The sequence below is a fragment of the Talpa occidentalis genome, unplaced genomic scaffold (genome assembly GCF_014898055.3).
Source record: "Talpa occidentalis isolate TD23 unplaced genomic scaffold, MPIMG_talOcc4v2.1 talOcc4.8, whole genome shotgun sequence".
Classification (NCBI taxonomy): domain Eukaryota; kingdom Metazoa; phylum Chordata; class Mammalia; order Eulipotyphla; family Talpidae; genus Talpa; species Talpa occidentalis.
This window is the reverse complement of record NW_023605194.1, coordinates 104,140,318-104,168,124: the sequence shown is the minus strand read 5'-3', so window position 1 is coordinate 104,168,124 and position 27,807 is coordinate 104,140,318. Positions and strand designations below refer to the sequence as shown.

The window sequence follows — 27,807 nt, the reverse complement described above, 5'->3', positions numbered from 1 at the left end:
ATAGCTGTATTAGTGAGCTCCCAGTTTAGAATGAGGATGAAAATAGGCGTGAAGACTTTCTGGATAGTTTCCTAATGAAATATAGTTGTCTTCATTTTAATAAGCTTTGCCTTAGAGTATTTGAAGATTATAGAGCAAGAGAGAAAATAGTATCTTGACATTTAAGAAAATAATTCATATACAACTTAGTCTTGAAGTTAGAGTGTTTGGTATTCTTTAGGTTAAGGAGAGCCATGATTTGAAGGAAAGAAGGTCATTATCTTTTCGTCACAGTCTAGAACCAGCTGCAAAGGGATAATATGGAATTTAGTTGAAATAGGCATGGGTCATCCTAAGAACTAAAATCAGTAACTTTAGCTCAGTCTATGTATCACTTAGCCTCAATAGTTGCCTGTTATTTTGAAACTTTGCTGTATTTAGAGCTGCCTGGTGATAACTGACAACTGATGGTGGCCATTTAATTTTTAATAAAGGTGGTGTCACAATATTTTGGTTAGTGGGAGTATCTCTTAAATTGGCACATATGTGTGTGAATTGCCTTATCATTCGGACACTGCTTTCAGTCTTGCTCAAACGCATGATCTTTTGGCAATGACTTGAGTTTGGCAGAACTACATAAACGACTCTCAGTTCTGCTTCTCTGTAGCTCTGCTGTCCTTTAAGGCATCGTTTGAATCAAATGAAGCTCATGAAGTTATTCTAAGCAGCAGTTATTAGATAAAGGAAAGAACCATAAAGTTAGTAAAAAATAACTCACGTCTTTAGTTATACTGTTCGTCTAGGACAGTAACGCATGGACCTCACTGGTGAAGTGAATTTCTTGTAGTCATGTGGTACACCTGAACCCTCAGTAATTTTCTGTTTTGTTCAATAGGGTAAAGCACTAGGACAAATGATACTGGACTTCCAGATAAAGAATGTTCCTGATTTAAAGTCATTAATAGGTGAATAAGAGAGCTTTAACTTTGGAAAGATTTACAGGTGCAAAGTTGAATCCAGTAAAAAATACTCACTATATACAGTAGAAAATATTCACTATAAGTAAATCTTTTAAATGGGGCCACACAACTCACAAGTCTTTATCTACCACTAGACAACAGTTTTGTTGTTGTTTTAAATTGTATCAATTTTTATGGCAGAGCATTGGTTTATAACTGTGATTTTTAATATGTGTATAGAACTGTAAACACCAAAGAGACAACATGGGACAAATAAGAACTCTAGTAGCTATATTCTGTAAGCATTTGAAGAGAATGTTGATTTATTTTTCTGTAAAGCATATTCCTTAAAATCTTGATAAACTGATTTTTTAAATAATATATTAAAATCAAGCTGGGCTAATCTTGTCATTTATATGAAGGATATGTTACTCTTCATTTTAAATGTCATTTAAATACTTTAGTACACAGATTAATTCAGGTTCAAAGAAACAGTTTTATTACTTATACAGTTATAATACATTTATAGTATTCTCATACTGAATTTGGAAAAATAGGAACTATCAGAATATTTTTTCTTTCTCAGCTTGGAAAATGAATGATACCATCTCCTAATAGTTGGAATTCAAATTAAGTTCAAGGTTTGCTATAAAACTGTTTTTGCATTTTTGTGCAGAAGACATTTAGCCAATGTCAATTAACTATAAATACTTTCTGTTTCATAGTAAATTCTATGATTTTGTTGTGATTTAATAAAAATGTGATTAGAATTATACCATATTGCTCTGATGATCCTGATTTTCCCTAATATGATTCCCCAGTCAGCACCCACCTTACCCCTAATTTAGAGATTGACATCGCTAAGAAGAGCTTATTCTTGCTTAACAATGAGGAGGGAAAAGGATCATGATCCTGAAACATGCCTGTAAAATTTATTAGAAATAAATGATCTTAGTAGCAATGGAATTCAGAACTTTCATTTTTCATTAAGATTTGTAGCAAACGCTAGTGTCACTCTTTCAACTTATTATTCAATGACTGTATGAATTTCCTGGTCGCATCAGAATTTGAGACATTTATGTGAACTATGCCAATTGATGGGGTTTCTGAGTTTTCTTCAACATCTATGGTATGAATGACTATCTTTAGGGCTGCCACTGCCAGTTACTTCTAGAACTACACTTTTTGTCTGGTTCCTCCTCTCCTGTCTTAGAGGAACAAAAATCCTTACTCATCACTCATCATCACTTTCTCCCACCCATATATTTGGGCCAGTCTCTAGGGTTGCCCTACATTGATTCCCCTGGGCAGGCCCTGCTGAGTCTGGCACCCTGAGGCTCACTGCGTGGTCTGTTTGGTTGCATATGCTTCTGGAAGAGGTAGGGCACAGAGGATGAGACAATGATCTTAAGGCCCCAGGGCACTCTCACGCTGACTGCAAATCTGCTTTCCTAGCTTCCAAAAAGCACATAACATTGTGATTTTCTGGTTCCATTTGGACCCAAGACTAGAGCCAGCAGGAATGGTCCCATTAGAGGATACCACAGAAAACCATCAGCACCCTCCATTCCAGACCCTCACCCCTTAGTATTAAATAAGAGAGAAAGGAATGACAGCTAGGGAAAGTAAAAGTATAAAATATGTGTTAGAACATGAAATAATTGTGACCAAGAATAAATATCCTAATCTTCTTGAAAATTAAACTAATTGAAATTATAGGAATTTCAGATTTAAATTCCTATGTAGAGGAAAACAGTGTCACAGGTTTTTAATCAAATTTAAATAAAATAAAGATTTTATTTTCTTTACTCAGTATGAGCCAATCTCTGTTTCACCCAATTTTTTCATACAAAGGCTGGATGGAAGTAAAATGGAAGTAAGTATATATAATCTGATTTAAAGGTAAGGTAAGTTATTTTAGAAGGCTACCAGTATAAAAAATGAGTGAATTTAATCGGAACATACAGGTTTGTGCCTTCAGAGGATGGAGCGCGCCTATGGGGAGTTAGTTCTACCAATTAAGAAGTCTGAGAATATTTTAAAAAATCAAATTACCTTTTTGATATAGTGGTGTAGGAAAACAGAGTTTTATCAGATTGTTTTTTGCTGTGACCTTCCAACACAGGTGGCCTAGTATACAGGTAACATGTAGCCTTGAGGTGTCCTCAGCATGTGCAGAGAGCAGTAAATAATAATGTAATCTTCACGTGTAATTCACATGCAGGAACAGACTTTTGGAAATGAAACGAAACCTAAACTTGACACTGTGCCCACTTTGTCTGTACATCATATAAAAGTTAGTAGGGCTTCCCCAGGGGCCTTCTCAAGGCTGTTCACAGCCACTCACTGGCCACCACTGCGGCCAAGCTCTGGAGGGCGGGGGGTGCTGCTGGACGTTGCCGCCATCCTGGCCCCCCATGTGGGCTTTGTGCTCTGCTTTCTTGTCTGCCACCAGGAAACTGGCAAGCCTGTAGCTGAGGATCACACATGGCCACAAGGATGGGACAAAGACCATTAGGAGGCCTGACAAGTGGATTGAGCCATTTAGGTATGAATCAGCTATAGGTGAACTTCTTTGAATTTTTTTAGCATGGGGTGGGGAAAGAGTAGAAGTAATTACAAAAACGGCAGGATGACACACTTGCTACCCTTCAAATTAACTTAGGTTTTTTATTTAAGATTTATTTTTATTTATTTCTGGGGTGTAGGGCAGAGGTGCGGTTGGGGGGGGGTGCAGGTGAGAGGATTCACCAGAGATAGAGTGGGGAGCAGAATAGGCAGATCCACTGAAATACACTGCTGAGGGGAGCAGTGGGCGAATCAGGAGAGGTCTGCTGTGCCATGTGGGTCACCTCCCTGGCCAAGGGGCCAACTCTTGCTATAGTGGCTTGATAGCTCTGAGACTTTAACCCCTGCACCACCAGGGAGGTCCAAATTAACTTAGATATTAGAGACATGTTATTCTTGTCAAAAACCGTATCAGTCATACATATTGCTACAAAATATGGGTCCAGCAGGGTCTATAGCATTTAAAATTTTAGCATATCTGTGGTCAAAAGAACCACTGATTTCCATCCACCTGCTGCCAAACGCCTGCTCTTTCTCTCCTCGTGTAACTGCTTCATTGAAATACGAATGATTTCTTTCTTTTTTAAAATTCAGTGAGATATTGCATTTGTTAAGTAGTTATTGTGGTTCTGATAGAGCTTTTTAAATTACTGGACAATAATCTGTCTTCTTTTTCCGATAATTATTCCCTGTGAAAATTCATCAAGAACAATAGTTAAGACTCTATGAAGGGCCTGAGTAATTTGGTTTTCATAGGCTTGTGAACTATTCCCATTTGGAGGAGTTAATTCTAATCTTGCTCATGACACTTTCCGGATGAGGTCCACTACTAGGCCTCTCAAGTCTTGGACTCACAAGCTAGCAGATCTGAGTAGTTAAGACTAAGCCTGATATGAAGAAAGTTCTGCACTGAGTTACCTGGAATTACTGTGGGAAAAAGATGCCTATGCATTTAGAAGGGATCATTGAATTTATGAATGAATTTATGTATTTTAAAATTTATATTTATGAATTTATATTTACATTTTTGTATTTCACTGTAGTCCTGTGAATTTTATGTTTTTATTTGAATTTTTAATGAATTTATATTTTTATTTTTGTGTTTCACTGTAGTGCTGGGACAACGAAATTATTATTTATGTTCCAGAGCAGACATACATCAACATAAGATGTAACTTCTCATGACACCACTGCTAAAATATTTAGCTTTTTCTAGGATACATAATCATGTAAGATGGCTACACCAAATAATTTTGTGGTTTTCCTGAGATAGTCTTAATTGTTTTTAATCAGTAATGCTTTCTCAACCTGTTAATGTAACTGTAAATTACCTGGGTGATGATGAGGTATGGGGGATGGGGAGGAATCTTTCAACTGTGTAGAAGGGGTCTTTGAAATACAACTAATAATGACATTTATCCCGGCTCCTAGTGCTTAGCACGGCTGGTGATTGCTGTCCTGTTTGGGGAACAGCAATACCTGACTTCTCTGTCCATTTCCTACATGAACCCTATGGTGTTGTAATTGTGTTTTGCGTATGTAGCAAAAGGCTTTTGTCATATTTACTTTGTTAGCAAACTGGAGTCACCTAATTAGTAATAGGTTGCCCTGGAGTGATAAATTAGAATCAAAAGAAAAGGAATCTGCAAGGTAGTTACTTAACTGCTCTATGTTCTTAAATGCTTGCCATTTATTGTTTGTATTTTCATGTGCTCTACATGTGGGCATCTCAACATTCCTAGTCATTTCTTGCTTTTAGGTCATTTTATTGTTTCCAAAATGAATGGGGGGGGAGGGAAGGTGTGGGGTGTGGGAGGGGTAATACCTTGCCTGAGAGCTTTTCAAACAAACGTCAAGGTCTTGTGATTTACAAAAGACTCAGCTCTGAGCAGTTTGCACAGTACAGCTCTGAGAAAGCTTCCAAATTCCCAGTGTGAGTTCCTTGTGCAGCTGCCTCCTGACTGGCCTCTGAGGTTGCCCCCAGCTCCAGAACACTTGGGGGCCACTTTCTGCTTACCCTTGTGGCTCGGGGCTGAGTCATCAGAAAGAGTCATGAGTAAAAGCAGTTCTTTGCTTACACTGTCTTCTTGGGTGACTGTGCTGTCAGAGCAGAAGGGACAAGCACCCCTACCCAACTTGGTTTCCTCGAAGGGTAATACAAGTGGCAGGAAGGTGGCTGCATCACATTTTGAATATAGCACTGCATTAGATGTGCCTAGTCCACAAAACCACCTTCTGAAGTAGTATCCCTATGTTAGAGAAAATCAAGGTTCCACGTGGCAAAGGATGTGTTGAGTTAATTTTGCTGGAAAGGGCACAGCAAGACTTTAAACTCCAAGTTTCTAGCTCCTTCCTCTACAGCACAGCTGCCTCAAGCTGTGGCTAATTTATAAGAAGTTGTATGTATACTCATTTGCATGAGTCTTCATAATGCTAAAGGTAAATTCTTTGTTTTGCTCAATGTTCTTATTTTCTGGTCGGCAAGGAAACCCCAACTCAGTCCTGGCTGGCTGAAGCTGCAGCCTTTCATCTTTCTAAAGGCCACTGGCAGGACGGAGGCCCTCATCCTAAGGTGCTAGCCTTAGGAAGGAAGGCAGGGGAATCTTCATCCCAGGAAGGAATTGGTTCCTATTAGCTGAACACCCCAGGTAGCTCTGAGTTAGAAAGCACATGAAAAGGTGTCTGCTCTTTTTCCTGTTTTTGGAGGGAATTTTACAAAGGCCTCTACTTTCCCCACCTCTTAAAGTTAGCCTGTAAGGGTGTTGTCTGTCCTGGGGGCCAGGATTGAGAAGGTAGCTCAGAAGAAAAATATTATTTAGCTATCCAATGTTTTAACTCCTACCAAAAAAAAAAAATAGGCTACTACTTTAAAATCATGAAGTTTCGAAAACTGAATTCATCAGGCTTAGGGCTCAGCAAAAGAGGTCTAAGAAAGAAGTCTGGGTGGGGCCTGGCCTCACTTCTGCCTCTGCCTCTGTGCCCTTGGGCCCGGGCCTTGGCCACAGATACAGCATGTGAGGAAGGTGTAGGGTTCTGTCCACTCACTGTGTTGGGGCCTTCTGTGCTGAGGGGGTACTATTAACCGAAACTTCACCAGATTAACTAGGCCTTTCTCACTATTTCAGTAGAAATGTTTAAGATTGGGCCGTGAGGCACTAGAGAAGCAGGGGGGTGAAGTCCAAGTTAAAAAGAAAGGCTGGCAGGCTTGAAGTAGGGTTCCGTATTTTATCTAACTTCTGGGACTGGGCCCAGCACTGGGCACATAGCAGGTACCCCAGAAATGTAAGGATGAGGAGTGGCTGAACTAATGGTGGCAAAGAAAACGGTGGGTGTGTCCTGTTCCACCACTGAGACACAGTTGTGAGCCTTAGTTTCTCTGTGTGTAGAACAGAGATGTGACCCCACAGGGTGACATCTGCGACATCTGTGAGTGTGAGGAGTAAGTGAGAACTTGTTTAGTCCCTTCCTAGCGCATGGGAAGAACACAATAAGCATAGGCTGTTGCTGCTAATCTTATCCACTGCAATCACATCCCCCACTCCAGAGCCTGAGCCTTCAAAGGTAAAAGGCCTGCAGGTAGGAGATGTTACCCATCCAGACTTTTCTACGGGACTGGGCACCTTGTCCTTGAGAGGGACTTCTTTGTCCTGGGACCCACAATGAGGCCAAGAGTCTGAAACTGAACCCCAGACGTTGGGCGAGATCTGTGAGTCCTAATTTCAGCCTTTTTTGATGGAGATATGGAGCCTTGGCCTGTGCAGCTGGGAGAAGAGGCCATGAGCCTGCCTGCTGGGCAGATGCGGGTCCACAGGTCAGAGTCCTCAGTGTTTCTCCAGGAAAGCCTGGGCTCTTTAAGAAGCGCTGGGCCAGACCTGTCAGCCCATTCCTGTGCTATTAAGGATTTGCATATCAACACTTGTTCACTGTGACCTCCTTTGGTACCCTCTGGGAAACAAGAGGGCTTGCTAGCAATTCCAGGGGACTCACCCAAATGATAGGTGTCTGCTTTAGGAGAACTTTTTTTTTAAAAAGATTTATTTATTTATGCATACAAGAACTGGGGTACAAGGGGTGAGAGGATTCACCGGAGACAGAGAGGGGAACAGAACAAGCAGACTGACGAAATACACTGCTGAGGGGAGCAGCGAGCAAGTCAGGAGAGGTCTGCTGGCCAGCTGGGGATCCAACTCCTGCTGCAGTGGCTGTGGGTAGCTTCAGGGTGCTGTGCTTAAACCCTTGCGCCCCCAGGGGGGCCCTTTAGGACAACTCTCTAATGTTAGCTTTCTCTTGGGCCTTTCCTCCTAAGAGCAAATGCCTTCCCTTAGTTTAGGTAAATTGCTGCAGGCAGGAAAGTACAATATTAGTGGAAATGTGAGCCTGTTAGTCTATAAGAGTATTTTTAAGGAAGACTGCCTCAGGGGAGCCATCAAACACTGACCACTCAGCCACCAGGAGGTTGCAGCTACCAGGAGGTTGAGCGGTTGCCTTCTGCAAGGTAAACTTGCAGCGTCCTAAGAGGAGGGGAGGGAGGCAGTCAGTTCAAACAAGAGCTCATTTTACCCTATATTTTCATGTTTTAAAAGCAGCTTAACGATCCCTACGCTCCTGGCATCAGGGGTCTGGAGACTTTAGAAACACGTGTAACAGGTGCTTGTTCCACGGCCTCTGTCGGGCTTGCAGACGAGGAGTAATTCCCAGCAGGCGCGCGAGGAGAGGACAGGGCTGCTGCGGGAAGTTCCACTGAGAAAAAAGTCCTTAATGGCATCACATTCCGGTTTTTAAATCGGAAGATAACAGCAGCAAACGAAAATAAGCCTTGGTGAATTACGGACAGTTCCCACCCGCGTTCATTTCCAAGGATCTGGAGGCATGTGGAGCTGCTGCAGGCCCGTCTCATCTTCTTTCTCAGGTGCCGCCCTTCGAGGCGCGGCCAAATAAAAACCCAACTGCAAATCAGCCTGGCATTGCCAGCCTCCCACAAAATGCCACGCAGACACTGCTCTTGCGGGGGGGGGGGGCTATAGGTAATCTCCTCCCACCCCAAGGGTTCTCGGTGGACCCCTAAGGCAGTTAGTTCTCCCTGCTTTGGTCTCCCGCACATTCCCCGGGTGGAGACGGTCGTAGGCGTTTCAAGCCGCGTTAGTGGCCTCCAGAGACGGAAATCGCAAATCACCAGGCCCCTTTGATCTGCCCGGGCCGTTTGCTGCGACTCCCGGGGCCTCCCGGCGCGGCCAGACCGGCGCGGCCAGGGGCTAGGCCGGGTCTGCAGCTGGGCCGGGCGCGGGGCGGGCGGGGGGGGCGGTGGGGGGTCTGGATTCAATTTTTCCACATTTCCGCAGACTCCGCAGGTTTTGGAGACGCGTGCTGGGCTGGTGCGCCCTGGGCGGGGTGTTTCCATTAGTTTCTGGAACTCTCGAGCTCCGCTTTTTTAAACTTTGGGGGGAGACTGGGAAACTCAGTTTTGTTTTTGTTTTTGCCACCGCTTCCCCACCGTCCTCTCTAGATTCGTGCGCGTGACATGGGGTTTTCTCTTCTCTGCTTCAGGATCTTGTGAAAGGGTCCCTCACCGGGCGAGCGGGTCGGCGGGGACGGAGCGCGGATGGCGGGCCCCGCGGGGAGCCAGAGCCGCGCCCCCCAGGAGCACGGGGAGCGCCCCCCTGCCCGCCCGACCTCCCTGGTCCCCTTCACCCTCCAGGTGCGACGACTGTGCCCTCATCCGCCACCCGCGGCGAGCCCCCTCCCCGGGCGAGCGGAGAACCTGCTCGTCGAGGAAACCTACGCGCCCCGAATTAGCTCTGCGCAGCCCACGCGCTCGCCCCGCGCCTGTGTCCTCGGAACCCCGGCGTCTCCATAGCGCGGCGACCGGGGCTCCGCGCGGCCGGCCCCGCGCCCCGACTCCCGCGCGGCGGTGGGCGCGGTGGGTGCGGCCGGGGCGGGCCGCCCCCGCCTCCCCGGGCCGCCGCGGGGTGAAGGAGGCCCCCCAGTCCCGGCGCGCGAGCGGACGCTCCGTCCGTGTGGCCGCGACGCCAGAGAATCATCCGGAGTGTCAGCCGGACGTTGGGCATTTTGCCGTTTTCCACGGTGACCGTTGGGGGTTGCGCGCTCAACGGTCTCCGGGGTCTCGGAGGCGCCTCGGGTTGGGGTCGCCGCGCGGGTCCCGAGGCCCGACCGCCACCCGCCCGCGCGCCCGCGGGCCCCCAGCACCCCCGCGCGGGGCACCTGCGGCGTGGGGGGCTGCAGCGCCGCGGAATTTACGCGGGAACGCGCAGGTGATCTCCGCACGCACGTTTTGCAGAGTGAATACACTTTATTTTTTTAAAAAAATTATTTATTTATGCATATAAGAGCTGGGGTACAGGCCAGAGATGCGGGGGGGGGGGGTGACAGCACCCACCAGAGACAGAACAGGGAACAGAACAGGCAGAGTGACCGAAGTACACTGCTGGGGGAGCAGCGGGGAGACAGGAGAGGTCTGCTGCGCCATGTGGGTTGCTCCCTGGCCGGCCGGGGATCGAGCTCGTGCTGCAGAGGCTGCAGATTGCTTCATAGTGCTGTGCTTAACCCCTTGCACCACCAGGCAGGCCCTGAATACCCGTTAGTTAAAGCCCGGTTCTTCTGGGATCCGACCTTTTAGAGGGAGGTGGTTCTGATTGGAAATCTCGCCCGAGGGGACTGTCCGCCGGCAGAAACCAAAACCGAACTGCAAGGGTCGGGCTGCGCCCGCGCCGGGCAGGTGCGGGATCCGCGGTGCGGTCACGCCTTAAGCCTCCACTAACCCAAACGGCCACTCACAGGCGGGAACCGTCAGGTCTCCGGGTTAAAGGGAACTGGGGCTGGGAAGGCGCCTCCCGCAGAGCCCGGGCGCGGGGCGGCGGCCCGCCTGGTTCTAAAGCGCCGACGGGGCCGCGCGCCCCACTCCGCGGGTGGCGCTCCCCGCCGACCGCCAATCAGCGCCGCGGCGGGTCTGTGACGGCGCCGGCCCGCCCCCTCGACGGCGATAAAAGGCCCCGGCGAAGGCCGCACAGCGAGCACCGCGCGCGGCCCTGCGCCCCGGCACGGCCCCCAGGTGCGCCCCTTTGCCTGCCCTCGGCTGCGGGGTCCCCACCGGCCCGGGGGGTCAGCGGCCGCCAGGCCCGCATCCGCCTCCCTTTCCCGGGCGGGGCGGCCCTGCCAACCTCCAGGCTTCTCCCTCTCGCTCCCTTCTCTGCAGCCGCCGCGCCCCGCGGCTCGGGGCCGCTGACCAGCAGGTGAGCGGCAGCGCAGCGCCCCTGTCCGGCGAGCTCTGCTGGTCCGGCCCGCGCAGAGTCGCGGTGGTCCCCCCAAGGCTGCCTTTTGCCCGCAGGATGAAGAACCCAATGCTGGAGGCGGTGTCGCTGCTGCTGGAGAAGCTGCTCTTCATCTCTAACTTCAAGCTCTTCAGCTCCGGCGCCCCGGGCGAAGAAAAGGCGAGGAAGAGTTTGCACGAGATCAACTCGTTCCTCCGCGGCGACGTGCTGGAGGTGCCCCGGACCCACCTGACCCATTATGGCATCTACCTGGGCGACAACCGTGTCGCCCACCTGATGCCCGACATCCTGTTGGCCTTGACCGACGACAAGGAGCTCACGCAGAAGGTGGTCTCCAACAAACGGCTCATCCTGGGCGTCATCGGCAAGGTGGCCAGCATCCGCGTGGACACAGTGGAGGACTTTGCTTACGGAGCCGACATCCTGGTCAATCACCTGGACAAGTCTCTCAAGAAAAAGGCTCTGCTCAACGAAGAGGTGGCGCGGCGGGCAGAGAAGCTGCTGGGCCTCTCTTCCTACAGCCTCCTGTGGAACAACTGCGAGCACTTCGTGACCTACTGCAGGTTTGGCGCCCCGATCAGCCCCCAGGCCGATAAGGTATGGCGCGTGGCACCTGCGTCCCCTCCCCTCCCTCATTATTTCTCTTCCCTGGGAGCAGAGACCTTCCTCTTGCCCACCTCCCCCCACCTCTTCCAAGCCGTTCTTAAAGTTCTACATGAATAACGAACGCTCTGGTGTTCCTAAGGGAGGCCAGGTAAATAAAAGGTGTCAGTGCGCGGTGGGAGATCTCGAAAAGAGCGGCGAAAGAACGTGGCGCGGCAATACCCCTGCCAGCGATGCCAGAGCTGCCCAGTTTTGCTGCGGACGGTCAACAGGGTGTCCAGCCACAGCGTGGCTGAAATGACACAGGGCGGGTGGTGGGTGGTGGGTGGTGGGGGTGAGGGTACCACAGAAAATATGTCGCCGTCCGATGGCTTAAAACTTTCCCCAAGAATTGCAATCGGAAGGAAGGTGTTCACAAGGTATATACTTAATTCATAGCAACACAAAGTGCTGTGCCTTTAAAATAGTTTTATTTTAAAACTAAAAGAGTTTTATTTTAAAACATGAAGCATGCAGTTTTATTCCTCTGTGAAATGCGAAGGTAAAATGCTCTTTGCTTAATATAAACTATCCAAATTCTCTCTGACTTTGGAGAAGTCTTTTCCGTGGTAGTCTGAATTCTTTGTGACTTTAATCCCCACTTAGACTTCCTCATTGTTAACCATCCTTTACCCATTAGCCTGAAAGGTGGGTTAGATTGTTTATTGCTTCCCCAGAGATCAAAACAATGGCTCTTAAAGAAGAGCCATTAAATATTGGAAGGTAATTTTCATAGGTACTTAAAGTGTTAGATTTTAAAATGATCTATCCTAGTAGCCACAAATCCAAAGGAGAAAAGGATTTTTTTGTTTGTTTCTTTGGAAACCTCTTACAGTTTAAAGACAGCTGGGTTTTAAGCTTGCAACTTCATTTGCAATTGGAAATTTTCTCAGCTCTCACTGTAGCTGTTAAAAAGTGAATGTTGTTGGCCTCCCTGGTGGTGCAAGAGGTTAAGTCTCAGCACTGTGAAGCTGTCCGCAGCCATTGCAGTACCAGTTCAATCCGGCCAGGGAGCTACCCACATGGCGCAGCAGACCTCTCCTGTCTCATCCCACTGCTCCCCTCAGCAGTGTATTTCTGTCAGTCTGCCTGTTCTGCTCCCCACTCTGTCTCTGATGAATCCTCTCACCACCCCCACCCCAGCACCTCTGGCCTGTACCCCAGTTCTTCTACTCAAAAGTAAATAAAATCTTTTTTTTTTAAAGTCGAATGTTCACTTTTCATTATCGAAATGTGGATAATCACATAATGACCTTCGTGTTTTATTCATGTCTAGGTATGTTTTGAACCAAAAAAAAAAGAATCCATGCAACCATTATTTATTATTTATTTATTTATTTATTTATTTATAAAGATTTATTTATTTATACAAGCACTGGGTACAGTCAGAGGCGTGGAAGGGTGAGAGAATTCACCAGAGCCAGAGCGGGGAGCAGAGCAGGCAGAAGGACGGAAGTACACTGCTGAGGGGAGCAGCGGGCAGCAGGAGAGGTCTGCGCACCATGTGGAACCCTCCTCTGGTGGCGGGGGAGCAGCTGGGGATCGAACCAGCGCCATGGAGGCTTCGGGCAGCTTTGCAACCCAGCGTTCAACCGCTGCGCCACCAGGGAGGCCCCATGTAACCATTTTTTAAAAAGATTTATTTATTTATTTATTTATACAAGAACGGCGGTACAGGCCAGATGTGCGGGAAGGTGAGAGGAATCACCAGAGACAGAGTTGGTAGCAGAACAGGCAGATCCACCGAAATACACTGCTGAGGGGAGCAGCAGGTGAGGCAGGAGTGGTTTGCCGCACCATGTGGGTATCTCCATGGCTGGCCAGGAATCTAACCCAAGCTGCAGAGGCCCGCAGACAGCTTCACAGCTACATGCCCAGCCTGCTGCACCGCTGGGGAGGCCCCCATGTAACCATTTTTATTGCTCCACATCTTGATTAATTTGGGGCCCATGTGGAACAATCTTGCTCCTCTGTGGCAGAGCATGAAAGTGTGCTTTCACATTATGCAACTCCTTGTAGGTAGAGCCACAAACAGACCAAACCTAGGAATTCTTCCCTAAGTTTAAAAAAAAAAATAGAGCACTTGCCGTGATTCAAGAATCGTAGCTGTATCCAAGGCCTGTTTAGAAAGGAACCTCATCACATTTACAACACTGGCTCCAAAAATGTATGAAAGGAAACATGTCAGCTTCACTTAGGAATCAGTAAATCATTTCTCTAAGGAAAAACAGTATTTCTATCAAGTACTTAGGACCCTTTCACAGAAAACATAGCACTGTGTTATATATTTCTACCAGAAGATAGCACAAGGTAGTAAACTAATCTGCGTAAATATCTAGATGGAGTAGCTTTTCATCTTTTTGTTTTGTTTTGTTTTTTTAAACATTTATTTATTTATACAAGAACTGGGGTACAGTCAGAGGCACAGGAGGGTGAGATAATTCACCAGAGACAGAGTGGGGAGCAGAACAGGCAGATGGACCAAAGACACTGCTGAGGGGAGCAGCGGGCGAGACAGGAGAGGTCTGTCGTGCCATGTGGGAAATCTCCCTGGCTGGGGCTAGGAAACGAACCCATGCTGCGGAGGCTGTGGACAGCCTCACAGCACTGCGCTCAACCTGCTGCGCCACCAGGGAGGCCCAGCTTTTCATCTTTGGAAACATTGTAAGGTTATAAAGAAGTAGAGAAGTGTTTTTTAATTGCTGTGCTGCATAGCATCTCTTGTGAAACTGAGTTTTTGTCTTTTCAATGAATGGTCTAGCAATTTGGCCACAGAGTAGATTTCTGGGGGCAGGAGGGGGAGATGTCCTCCCTAATTTTCGAAGAACTGTTTTTTGAACTGGCTCTGAGAAAAGTAGGTCACTAATGGTGAAGGACAACTAGCTTCCACTTTTTTTAGGAATGTAAGGAATTCCCAGATTCTGGGTGTGATTGTTACATTCTTCATACATGCAACTATTTATTATCAGCCTAACGTGAGAGATGCAAAGTTGCCTCATACTCAAATTTTAGTTTACAAAAACTCTCCCTCATTCATGAAACACATTCCCTCATGAAAACTCTACAGCTAATTTGAAAAGGAATTGGAAGAGAATCTTTTACTTCTGTGTTGTGAGGCTCTTTTTTTTTTTCTTACAAATTTAGAAATCATAGATGAAAGGATTTTTATATTGTGAATAACAGTTGCAGTGTTCTATAAACTGTAAGTCCATTTAATTAGTAGCTATTACTAGTTCTTATGCTTTTTCTTCTATGGTCTGTTTTGTTTTTTTATTTTGTTGATAATGTTTTTCTTTGCCAAAAATTAATGAAATGCCCCTTTTAATTTCTGGGATTCCAGTATTCAAACAGTTACCTAACCGGCTTTTTTTAACACTTTTTTTCTGGAAATGCAGGACATTTTCCTACTGTTGAACATCTCCTGAGATGCCTCCTGCCCTGAAGGGCAAGTGGAGAAGAACAGGACATTAGACAAGGAGCTGCCTGAGAAAATCTGCTTGGAGTGTGTGTGGTGTTTGGGGGGTAGGGGTAGGGGTGTGTGCGGAGGGAGATCCACAATGATTCTCTGTTTGCCTTATTTGAAAATTACTGGGGGAAAAAGCAGCAGAACTATATCAAGACAACTTAACTCATTTACCTACATGTGTATTATGTTACGTGTATTGTTATGTGTCTGTTATGTGTTTGTGTATTATTATGTGTCTGTTATGTGTATGTGTATTCAATGAGAAGACAAAAACTCAGTTTCACAAGAGATGCTATGCAGCACAGTAATTAAACATAATACATGTGTATTATTATGATTTCTGTTATGGTCAAGCCACTTATTTCATTGGCCTGAAAATGTCTCAGTTTGATCTCTTACCACATTAAGATTGTGTGTTTGCTACTCAGTGTCTTACCAGTTTAGTAAAAAGACACAAATCATGTTTGACATAAAAAAATACCAACATCTGGAGATTCATAATTGCTTAGATATTATATGAAAGTGTGGATAGAAATAATCTTATAGCCAAGATGGTGTCTTAAAATACACTGCCCTTGTTAAAAAAAAAAAAAAAAAACTGCCCTTGTATACTCTATCCATTCAGAATTTAGAGATCTAGTTGTCCAGAACTATATAAGCCCTGTGAGGAGGTCCCAAAAAGCATATATATATATATATATATATATATATATATATATATATATATATAGTGTTATATCCAGAAAAGGAAGTTGAAACTAATATGTGTAATAAAACTCATGAAAAATGGAGTAGTTAATTGCTCATTCTAATCCTGACCAAGCTGAGGTAGAGAAAATTGTAGGCAGATGTAGCAGTAATAATAATCATCGTAATACCTTCCATTTATACAGTATGTAGAAGAAAACAGAGTACTTTTGCATGAAAGACCTCATTAATGCTTACAAGCTGAGGATTCCCATGGAAGAGAAGTAGGTGGTCTGCAGAAGTTAAATGATATACTTGTGGGTCACCTAACTAATAAAAGATGGATCCAGGATTCAAACATAAATGATTGCTTTTGAGTAAAATTAGTTTTCTAAGAAAAAAGCACATATCCAAAAGGCCAAACCTGTCTGTTAGCTCCCTGGTCAGGGACGGGATTGAACTCATGATGTCCCAGTGGCTGAGGATAGCTTGTTAAGTGCCAAGACTTTAACCTGTGTGCCACCAGGGAAGCCCTAGATTTTGACTCTTAAGAGAAGTTATCATTGGCAAACTTTATAATGGTGAATTGTAGGCACTGAATTCACCAATAATAAGCACTAAATTCTGTTTGCCCAAGATCAGAGAGGTCTTTTTTCATCTAATTTTAGAATATGTTATTGTTATCGGTAGGGAGTTTAACACTGTTCTTGACCTTTAATCCTAGATGATTTTTATGAGGTTGCAATTCTCTGTGATTTTTCTCTGAAATGTTCTGTATCACAAAGATAACTGCTGTTATTAACTCAGTTGCTTAAAGTGTCATCTTTGCCACTATTGGATGAGGAATCAAGAAATGAACTATTAGCATCTTCAAGAAGCATCTTAGCATCTTCTAGTTCTTCTGAAGATGGAAGATAACTAGGAAAATGGTGCTTTGCTGTTTGGTATAGGTGACTCTTCTTAGGTTTATCTATGCTTTCTAACATTCTTAAATTTTATTTTACAGTTTTGTGAGAATGTGAAGATAATTATTCGTGATCAGAGAAGTGTTCTTGCTTCCGCAGTCTTGGGATTGGCGTCTATAGTCTGTCTGGGCCTGGCATCATATACTACACTTCCTGCGATTTTTATTCCATTCTGCTTATGGATGGTTGGGTAACTTCATATCCCTGTGTCAGTGTGTGGATTCTCTGTGTATATATGTTTATATTTATAGTGCACAAATCAGTATAAGCATTGTTGAGAAAAATATGACCTGTTACACTGTGTTCTAGATAAAATGTGATTAAGAATCACGCAAAGTACTTATGTAAGCCCAAGAGCAAGGCATTCTGAATCTTCTCAGGCAGTTCTATTTGAAAGCAGTGTGAAAATCTTGGGAACAGGATAACTTGTAATGCCTCATCATTACACAAAACCAGTCCCTAGGAAGATGCCCATGGAAGGGTGTGTGTGTTATTCTTTCTCCTGTAATTGCTTCTTTTCTTTGGGCCTGAATTTGAATTTTGGACACTTAGCAAATGAGATCACAAATTTTATTGTCAATGTATCCTGTTCCATTGAAAAACTTATACTGAAAGAATTTCCCTCTTTCAGACAAAAACATGTTTCGTGATTGGCCCCCAAAAATCCACAAACTGTTTTTTTTTAATGATTTATACATAATTCTTGATAACAGAATTATTTTCATTATTTGAAACCATACTGACAAAGATTAAGGTTTGATACCTGACCAGAACAATAGAAATCTGTGTCTTCCTATAGAAATAGCTATTTTAGTATCAGTTGAACAATTTGTTTGGGTTTTACTTATTAGGAAGCCTGGCAATCATTTTTTTCTCCCTTTTATGTGGTTACTTTAAACGATTCTGGGAGGCAAGTGAATACAGGGTTAAAGTAAGTGAGGGAACCTGGAGTGTGTATGTGCAGTTAAATTTATGTATATCCATATACACATTGACTGATTTGTTCCTGATTGGATTATTATTTACCATGCCAGTGTGTTTTAATAGAGCATTTGTAGAGGTGAATGTAATAGCAGGTTCAATCCACTTTCTTTACACCCTTGCACCTGTGGAGTAACCTGCATATAGTCACTGGATGGTTTTTCTTTAAAGCACTTACTAATGTATACTTTTTGAAAGTTCTCAGATTTATTTCCTCCATTTCATTGCTCAGTAAATATAATCTTCATCCTTAAAGGGGGCCATCACCACCGTATATAACCCCAAACAAACCCCAAAGATAATTGTTAGAAATCATTTGTAAGTGTCTTAGTACTGACAGGTAGATGCAGTCCCCAGGCTGTTACAATTCCAGAATTGACATGGAATGGTGTGAAGCAAGCATTTTGGTACTTTTGCAAAATGACCAAATTCTGAAAATCAAACCACAAGCTAGACTTGAATTTCAGGTATTAAAATTACTTTTTAAGCTTATCAAGAACCACAAAATAATATATCACATGAGTGGTATGAGGAGGGGTGGGGTTAGGCACTCAGATCCAATTAGAAAAATGTTAGGAGCAGATTTTAGTGTAACCAATGTTTTATCACCTCTAATTTACCTATAAGTTCTGTTGGAATTTAGTAATTTAAGCTTTGTATTTACTCAAATGTTTTAAATAATTACAACCTGAAGTGGTAACCCCATAAAATATAGGTGTTCTATGGGCCTATTCAACCACTACACATTACTCTAAGTCTGTATACATAAGAGCACCCAAGAGAACCCCATTGTATTAGTGGTTTTTCCCCTTACTGTGTATTACCCTTGTAGCAATTGTTTAAATAAATTCATTTTTTAAATTATGGTGTCCTCATAAATAATTAACATCTTTTTTGCAGGCTTTAGTATTGCAGGGAGCAAAAACCACTGTCTGATGTTAAATCTGTGTTCAAAGATAATGATCCCCCATTAAATGCCAAGGAAGTACTTAGGTTGGAATTCACATAATTAGTCTTGACTCACCTCCTATCATTAAAACAAGATTCAATTCACCATTTGAGTGCTTATTATATGCCAGGCACTGACCTGTTATAATTTCATGTTCTCGAATTAATATAATCTCTTAAGTATTGATATTGGAGTATATACAGTGCCATGGGATCACAAGGGAAGAAGAAATTAAATCTTGCTAAAAGGCCAGAGAAATCGATCTCAAGGACACAATGCTAGCATTAACTGAGAAGTAGCAGGAAGTGATCTTATCACACTGATGAGTTCCACTAGGAGGAAGAGGGAATCAGAAGAAGGATTTATTAAATGTTCCACATTAGAATTTGTCAAACTTCTTAGAAGAGGAGGAGAGTTTTTGTTTTGTTGTGCTCAGGTAGAGCACCTTAACTAGGTAGAAAAGGGCCCTTATATTCCTAACGGTGGTTATGGAAAAACCCTGCACCATTAATGTGGCACTAATGCATTAGTTGAGATTCATGCTTATGATTCTGCAAGTCCTTTACATTCTGAATTTTGACTTTAACTTGTAAACTGACAATCAAGTAGTGTCTGAGGCAGCATTTTGCTGCTTATCTTGTTCTTAAAAATGACCTAAATGAGAACAAATGGGATTGACTGTTGGAAATAACATGAAATAATGCAAGTGTCAGGTTCTACACAGATGTTACGGATGATTGAAGGCACAGAAAAAGAAGTGGTTGGTTTTAACTGATAGGGCCAACATTAGGGGGGTCATGTAATGAGACTTAGAAATACGGGGTGTTATCAGGGAGCTAGATTTTGGATAGGACATTCTATACATTGGGAACAGTGTGAGCAGATGTATGAAAACTACCCCAACATAACCGGCATTTGGATGAGGCACTGCACTACTTGTGGACTGACTTAAGCAACTGTAAGTGGTTGAGAGGTTAGAGGAGAGCAGAGCAAGGATGAGAGGGACAGATGCTGGAAGAGCAAGCAACAATCAGGTGGTGCAAGTCTTATTTAGACAAAGAAGTTCAGACTTATGAATAGGCAGTGGAGATTTGGGGTTCAGAGAGGTAACTTCAAAAGCATGGAAGAAGGATGGTGGTTAAAATAGGACAAAATAAGACAAAGGGTTGTATAAGGAAACTGGTCGTTGACTTCAATCCTTTAAATAGGGGCCTGTTATTGTGAGTGACATGAATAACATGTCAAGGACGTATCAACAGACTTTAGCCAGATCCTTATATGTGACTCAAGAGTCACTTCTGGTGGGGTATAACCAGGAGTATCACTTCCTTTCCTAACAGAAAGTGGGTTCCTAAAAAATAAACCCCTCAACATCTGATGCCATTTCTAATGTGGCACAGAAGCTGAGATACTTTGTGATTCCACCAATAATCAGAACGAGACCGAGAATTTAACTTCAACTTTCCACTATATCAAGAAAATAAGTATGAATTTGTTACTTGGAAATGATTTTCTTTCATAATATAGATGTATTATTCTTCTATTTTCTCTTTCACTATTACTGCCAAATATCAAAAATGCTTTACAGGAATAGCAAACTTATGTCAATGGCAAAAGTGAGGTGCATAGACAAAATGATGGTTGTGAGTCTTCTGTTTTATATAATCTATTTAGAGTTTTACCAACCTAGATCTGTCAGCTTAACTAATTTTTTGTTATTTATGCATTTAAATAAAATCAATTTCAGATACAGATCTCTCTTGTCTTTTAATTCGACATCCACAACAGTAGATCATGAAACATTTTTTCTGAGCATGGTAGACTAAATAATTCTGCCTCTGAAAGCTTCTTTTACTGAACATAATTTTATGTATTTGAAATTAAACCTTTATGTGGATCTGCCTTCAGACTGATAGGATCTATGTTATCTACATCTTGAAGCCTACCATGTTGATGGAGAAAGGATTCTCTGTAATGTAAAAGAACAAATAAAGCAATAATTAGAGCAATGGGGATGAACTCCATAACCAGTTGTGTAACCCAGGGCAGCCTGTACCTTTACTTTGGCAGTGGGTTGAATGGGGATAAGACATGAGTAGGAACATCTCTCAGCCCCAGTCTTGAAATGCAGCCACGCAATGCACAGGGTTATAGAGGTTACTGGGTTGAACCCCTCAACATTTGACGCCATTTCTAATGTGGCAAAGAAGCTGAGATACTTTGTGATTCCGCCAATAATCAGAACCAGATCAAGATCTTAACTGCAACTTTCCATTATATCACACCGGCTCCCAAAGGTCCCCCATGACTTGGACAAGCTTTCTTCCAATGACTGTATTAATGTCTTGAACATCTGTGTATTGCAAGCAGGTTCTCACAGAATGAACTAGGTAGAATCTTAGTTCTGTAGTTAGTCGAATGAGAAAGAATGGCTGGCAGAGAGATTTTGAACAAGTGATGTTTGTACCGGGTGTCAGGAGCACAGACACAGGCCCCATGCCTGCCTGCTAGGAGACAGTAAAGGAGAGGGATGTCAGGATGTTTTCTCCATACCTAATTGAGTTGTGAATATGCAAATATTTAAAGTGAAGGAGACCTCTCTTAGCAGGCCTTTGCAGGCACCTGGAGATTGTAAGCAGAAAGGTACAGTGTCATGAGAACCATAGCTCAGCTGGATCACTGCTGGCAATTAAGAACAATTACCTGTGCTCAAGTTGGTGCTTGGAGAGAAAGGTGCTCGGTACTCTCACAAAGCACTCACCATTTCTTTGAGGAAGAACAACTGTGACTCACGTGATGCTGCAGACAAGAGGCAAGACAGTGGTGGACGTCACACGGTACATGCCAGCAGTGGCAAGAAAGCATCTCCTACATTCCAGGTGGCTCTGGTGAGGCTTAGGAGTATGCAGTCTGGTACAACAAATGAACAGGGGTGGAATCGGGCTATGACAGAAAGAAACACACGTTTTGTGGATGGAAGTTTATTTAAGAGCATGTGGAGAAGTGACAAGTACAGAGTCATTTCCCCCCCTTCAGCTCACACAGATTTTATGTTCCCTCCAAAATAACCCAAAGCAAACCTCTTCCTGACTCTAGATTCTACCTCGGATAATTCTACACTTAGGGCTGCGTACCCTTTGCTACTAACCCTCAGTGTCATTGCTTCTGCTGGGCGCGGCTCTCCTTACATCTTTGTAATTCTTTGACATCTGCTCCCCTCTACTGGGTCTCCAATTAAAATGGCCAGAGGAACTACTTAGGCTGATGAGTTATGCAATATTGGTGGACAGTGTGAACACAACTCTCTAGCCAGGCTACCGCGTGGCCCCTCTCAAATCCTTTAGGCCAAGTACCTTCCAATCAAATGACATCCTTGGGTCAAGTGATTGTTGCCAAGTTGTACAACTGTGTTCTCTAGCGCTTGGGAATCTACTCTCAAGGAGTTACTTAGAATTGATTCTCTTTTGAAGATGACTATCAATTTTAGTTGAAATGGGAGAGTAACATATCTCTATCATCTTATCTCTATCATCTTAGAGGGCTCATTCTGAAAAAATGAAGAGAATGTATTGGATAAGGAGATGACGCATAAAGCACATAAGTTCTACCGATGTAGAAGTATTTCCTTATAAACGTAATTGATGTGAAAATGGAGATTTTGGGAGGCAATTTGAAAAGTTTTTGAGGTTTAGATTAGAGAGTCAGCAGTTGAAAAGAGGGTCCCTAACTCTAGGCTATGCCCTGTAGATCATGAATTCTATAACCTGTAAGCAAATGCCCAGTTTTTGGTGGTTCTATGAGGTCACTGCCAGACCTGGAGAGAGAAAGCTCCAACACGGAAAACAAAGCAGGCCACTGCGGGAGGCTCTTTGGTATGAAACCACTCAGCATTCATTACTTTTGTTAAGACTAAAAGAGATTATAAACATTTATAAGGACTTGTCATTGCTTTTCTTTTGTGGGTTTGTCTTTTATAGAAGGTATCTAAAGATAAGTTAAATCCAAAAGCCTGCATTTCATACAGGAAAAAAAAATTTGCATTATATCTAGATTACTTTAACCATTTCTATTTTGTATATGGCTTCTAAGTTTTATTCTGGTGCTTACAGATTTTTTATTTTCTCCCTTATCTTTTGCCTTCTTTTCAGTCAAAAACACCTCTTCATAGTTTATCTTTTTCTTTCAATTCATTTGGATCACCTTTTCCCATAAACTTGAAATAAACTTCTAACAAACTTAAATTTGGGATCTGCAAAAATAATTCTAGTTGGTAATAATGGTTTATATCCTCTTTTCCAGTAGTCTTGAGAAATAGAGCCATTCATTTAATTTTATATTCAGAGAATACAGCTCTTATGATATTTGAACACCCTATTAATAGACTGGATAACAAAAAGATTTAGCATCAATCTGACCAAAAGGACATACAATGCATATACTGAAGAGTCTTTAAACAACATTCTTTTATCTAAAACAAGGTTCTGGTGTACCTATTGACAAATCTTTATCTGGTTCTCCTTATACTAGGGAGGAAAAAAGAAAACTAGAAATATAAAGCCAAACTTAGGTCATTTCCAAGAACTTTCTTTTGCCCCTCACAAGAGAGGATCTCCACCTAGTGACATTTTAAGGATTCTGCAGCAACTCCTAAAACTTTGTTTACTTGTTTAAACTTTTTAGACTAATATGTCTAACACATTTTTGGCTAATTTAACTTTAAAAAGTGCATTTAAAATTAATTACTGGAAACTGAGAAGGCACTAAAATGAAGATGATGAATGTGGAGAACCTTCTCTAGAGATAAGAGTAGTCATAAAAATCAAATATGATAGGACAAAGACAACCATTGCAGTTGTTGAGGGAGAGAACTGAAATGTTTAAAAAAAAAATCAAGTAGGGGGCCTCCCCGGTGGCGCAGTGGTTGAGCGCTGGGTTGGGAAGCTGCCCGCGGCCTCCGTGATGCCGCTGCTCCCCTCAGCAGTGTACTTCGGTCCCTCTGCCTGCTCTGCTCCCTGCTCTGGCTCTGGTGAATTCTCTAACCCTCCCGCGCTTCTGACTGTACCCAGTGCTTGCATAAGTAAATAAATAAATAAATCTTTAAAAAAAAAATCAAGTAGGTATATTCTATCAGTCTAGGTTTTGTAGTTGCTTTGAGTACACACAATCTAAATAAGACTCATCTCACTGACTGAAGAGCAAAGAGTTTAGAGAAAGAAAATTTGTTGAGCTTCCAGTGTTTCTTACTTATTATATCACTTGTTTCTGAACTCAGTTTGAGACAGCATAGCAGGGTGGTTATGTCTGCAAGTTGGGAGCCAATGTGGAGCTATTTGCTGCCTCTCTGACCTTGAGCCAACTCCTTAAATTCTGCAAGTCTGGGAGCTGTAATCCGGATCAACATGGGGATACTATTTTTGCAAAAGTTACTGGAAGAAGCAAATGAACAAATATTCGAAAATTCTTAGGAGCGGTTTCCGGCACATATTAAGTGTTTGACATTTGTTAACATTAGTTATCATTTAATCCTCACAATGCCTACTTAACTGGATCTCAAGGGAAGTTAATTTGCTAAAGGTGCCACAAACACAAAATGGATACATGAGATTTTTGATCTGAGCCCAGATCAAAAATAGTGTCAGACTCCAGTCCTTGCTAATTCCTCAGTGTCGTAGTATGTTAAAATGCACACACGAACACTTGACTTGTTAATGTGCACAATGCACACAATCATACTGGTGAAACTTGGTTTTACATCAGCACAAAACCCGGTTCTTCAGCTCTGCTACCGCCAAACTTAAACTCAAACTGATTAATGGTAGAGTTAAGTCTATTACTAGGTCTCTTGATTGTGCCCAATTTCGAAGGCAGCTAAACCATGGAACTTTTTTTTTTTTTAATGTAAGTTTTATTCATTTTATTTAGGCAAACTGGCTTACATTGCTGTCTAGAATCAAAGAGGACAGAAGCACTCCATTTTCAGGCTCATTTTGCCACCTCACACCCACCATCAACACCCACACCTCTGCACCACCGTCCGCCGTGCACCACCCACTCTGCTCGCCCCACTCTGCTCGCCACTGTTCCCTTCTGGTAACCTCAATTCTCGGTAGATTTCTAGGTAAACAACATAACTTTTATAAGTCTCGTCCTATTCGCAAATCTTGTAGTGGTATGCCTCTCCCCATCCCAGCCCTTATTTTTAAAGGTCCACAGTATGCACAGTTGTTGGGGCTGAACTAGCAGAATTCTTTTTTTTTAAAAGATTTATTTATTTATGCATACAAGAACTGGGGTACAGGCCAGAGGTGTGGGCGATGAGAGGATTCACCAGAGACAGCGTGGGGAACAGAAAAGGCGGATCAACTGAAATAAACACTGCTGAGGGGAAGTAGGGGGCAGTCAGGAGAGGTCTGCTGCGCCATGTGGGTAGCTCCCTGGCCTGCCGAGGATCGAACTCGTGCTGCAGAGGCTGCAGACAGCTTCACAGGTTGTCTCTGAACCCCTTGTGCCCCCAGGGAAGTCCCTGAACTAGTAGATTTAAGACTTAAAACCCTCGTCAACTCCAAATAAGAACCTTAACAGCCAGAACACAAACCTTCGCAAGGACTACCTCTCGTCTCCGCTAAGAGAAGCACGGACGACCACACCAGTGCCCCGTCCTCAAATGTCTCACCCAAACCGCCAGGGACCTTCTTTCGGCGTCACTCCACGATTAGTAACCCACAACTTTCTCCTCGCCCCCATTGGCCGACGTGCCTGCCACTCCAAGCACTTCTGCAGCCCTGCCAAGCAGCTCCTTTGGATTTAAACCTTAGCCCGCCCACCCTCCGCTCGCCCCGCCCCTGGGCTGCTCACCGATTGGCCGAGAGGCCGGCCCGCGTGGGGCTGCGAGGCCACCGCGCGGCGCCCGCTGGGAGCGGAGCCCAGGCGCGAGGACAGCGCGAGCTCGTCCGGGTGGCGCCCCTCCCCCCGCGGCGACCCCCGCTCAGACTGACTGGGCCCCGAAACGGTGGCGGCGGTTTGTGGTCGTTGGTCCCAGGGATTTAGGGCCAACATTTGAAGACCCGAAGGGGTGAGGAGAGGATGGGGGCCGAGGGGCCACTGCCGACTCGCTGGTAACGGCTGGAGACCCGGCCTCCCGGGCGCGGCGGGCACCCACGGCCCGCGGGGGCGCCGTCTGGGGGGCTCGTCCTCCGCGGGGTCGCCGCCCGCGCCCGTCGAGCGGGGAGCGCAGGTGTCCGGGGTGCTGCTCCGCGGGCCCGGGGCCATCTTTCGGGGGACAGCCCCGCCGTCCAGCCCCTCGCGCCGCGCGGCCGGCCGCCCCCCACACCTCCCCGTCGGGGCTCTGGGCGGCCGCTTCCGCCCCGCGGCGCCTGCCCTCCCCCCGCCTGATTTCCGCCCCCCGCCGCCTTCCGGCCCTGCCACCTGCCGCCCTCCATGTTCCTCGCTCCGCCCGCGCCGGCCGCCCTGCCGCGGGGCCTCGGCCGTTGTGGGCGCCGCGCGTCCCGTCTAGAGGCCTTGGGGCGACGCCCCGGGCACCCCGGCTGCAGGGTGAGGCTGAGCGGGCACGTCGCGGTGTTTCGTTGGAGTTCTGAGGGGGCCGAACCTCGAACTAGAGCCTGCCCTGGACGCTTGTTTCTACCCAAGTCCTCCCTCGCGTGTGGGGGTGCGAGGGGTGGGAGACTGGGGGTGCGCGGGGAGCACGACCCGATGGGCGGCGGGCAGCTGCGGGCGCTGGTGCGAGTCCCGGGGCCGGCTCGGTGTCCTGCCGTCGGGTCGTCCTGGTTACGAACTTCAGCGCTTTACTTGGGGGCGGTGGCCGAGGACCCCCTGAGCCTGGAATCAGGGTACCTGGCAGCTTGCCCCGGCCTTGATAGTAACTCTGAGGTGGTCGTCGAAGTCCCTGGATGTGTGTGGCCGCCCTTTCTTCGTATATGACGTTAACTTAGTGCGTGGGGATGTTTCTTTGGGTCCTCCCTCTGCTTGCCCGAGTCGGGCTCTGGGCTTCGTGTTTTATGGGGATCCTAATGCAGGTGACTCCCCGAGGCCTGGCTGCAGAAGCTGGGACAGACGTGGCTTCTCTGACTCGTCTGTCGCCCTCGGTGTTGGCCGATGGCATTAGAGCCAAGAGGCTGGGTCTGCTTGGGTGTGTCAGCGGCTGACAGACAGACCACAGGTTCTTTTGTCTAAATAAGCGGCCTTGCTTAGTTTAGGTAAGGGTTAGGTGGTTTCGTTTCAAGGATTCCTGCAGCGTGTCGTGGAGTTGAACGTGCTTGTGGTGCTTCTGGGCTTGTTTAAGGTGCTGATGGACTTGTTTCCAGGGTTCCCCTTGCAAAGTTTCTTTTCAGAAGTTAGCTTGCTGCTTGCAACGCTCCGTCGGGGTAGAGGTGACTGTAGTGCTGTCGCTGCTGATTATTGGTAGGGAATGCCCTGGGTAGGGAATGCTTAGGGCGCTGCTCGGATGCCTGGTTTTCACATACGCGGGGAGAGTATCGAGCTTGAATGTTATTGCTAAAGAATATAATACATATCGGCACTTGAAATATGAATGTATTATTGAATAGTATGAAGAATTATTAATAACAAGAATATACCCAATTTACTGGTGTCATTTTTGCTAGAAGTATTAGACATGTTTAAGGGGGTTTTGTGAACGGACATTAAATAATTGGTCCGGATTTGCATATTATTGCTGGGTGTTTCCCATTTTTTTTTAAACTTTTTTTTTTTGACTCTGGCTTTTATTTATTTATTATTTATTTATATTTATTTTTACCTTTTTTTTTTAAAGATTTATTTATAAAAGCACTAGGTACAGTCAGAAGCGCGGGAGAGCGAGAGAATTCACCAGAGCAGGGAGCAGAACAGGCAGACTGACGAAGTACACTGCTGAGGGGAGCAGTGGGCGTGGCAGGAGAGGTCTGCACGCCATGTGGGACCCTCGCCGGTGGCCTGGGATCGAACCGGCACTGCAGAAACTGTGGGCGGCTTCGCTCAACCGCTGCGCCTCCGGGGAGGCCCTTTATTTATTTTTTAAATTTTATTTTTATATTCCCCATACAATTGCAACCCCCTTATTTTGACCCCATTTATTTTACTTCTTGATGGCTGGGAAAGGGAAAGCATGAAAGTGAGAGAAGGAGATACTGATTTTCTATGACCAAATTGTAATAGATTTCAAATGACAGATTACAGGAGCCCTATGTAAGGAGTAGTTGTGCAAGAATTTTGGTTCTATTGTGGATAACTTAAGTTCAAGGAGACTATTATACTTTTGAGTTTAAGTCTTTCTAGATTTAAACCTGCCCTCCACAGTATATCTGCA

At 44.9% G+C, this 27,807-nt stretch overlaps 3 protein-coding genes and 1 long non-coding RNA gene across 8 annotated transcripts in view; 3 read left to right on the top strand and 1 right to left on the bottom strand.

Moving 5' to 3' along the window:
• The window catches only part of LOC119234757 (uncharacterized), a 72,018-nt gene extending 70,109 nt beyond the window's left edge, over positions 1 to 1,909 (top strand). The window contains exon 20 of the mRNA XM_037497760.2: positions 875 to 1,909. Within this exon, the coding sequence (XP_037353657.1) occupies positions 875 to 952 (78 nt within the window). The 3' untranslated portion in view covers positions 953 to 1,909. The remainder of the gene's footprint in view (positions 1 to 874) is intronic.
• An 8,641-nt stretch (positions 1,910 to 10,550) lies between these two features.
• LRAT (lecithin retinol acyltransferase) lies at positions 10,551 to 20,176 on the top strand. The gene is made up of 3 exons (XM_037497892.2): positions 10,551 to 10,572; positions 10,849 to 11,389; positions 16,594 to 20,176. The coding sequence occupies exons 2-3, from the start codon at positions 10,850 to 10,852 to the stop codon at positions 16,744 to 16,746; spliced, it is 693 nt and encodes a 230-aa protein (XP_037353789.1). The 5' UTR covers positions 10,551 to 10,572; position 10,849; the 3' UTR covers positions 16,747 to 20,176.
• A 67-nt stretch (positions 20,177 to 20,243) lies between these two features.
• Positions 20,244 to 25,200, bottom strand: LOC129145080 (uncharacterized). Its single transcript, XR_008550133.1, has 3 exons — positions 25,078 to 25,200; positions 21,276 to 21,425; positions 20,244 to 20,451 (listed from the first exon to the last, which is right to left on the bottom strand). It is a non-coding gene; the product is annotated as an uncharacterized LOC129145080 (long non-coding RNA).
• A 207-nt stretch (positions 25,201 to 25,407) lies between these two features.
• The window catches only part of RBM46 (RNA binding motif protein 46), a 36,120-nt gene continuing 33,720 nt past the window's right edge, over positions 25,408 to 27,807 (top strand). For 3 of the 5 annotated variants that reach the window (XM_037496899.1, XM_037496900.1, XM_037496897.1), the window contains exon 1: positions 25,422 to 25,554. The gene's annotated coding sequence lies outside the window, so the exon portion shown is untranslated. Of the gene's footprint in view, positions 25,555 to 25,988; positions 26,034 to 27,807 lie in introns of those variants that run through there. The other 2 variants (XM_037496895.1, XM_037496896.2) reach the window with 2 other exon arrangements.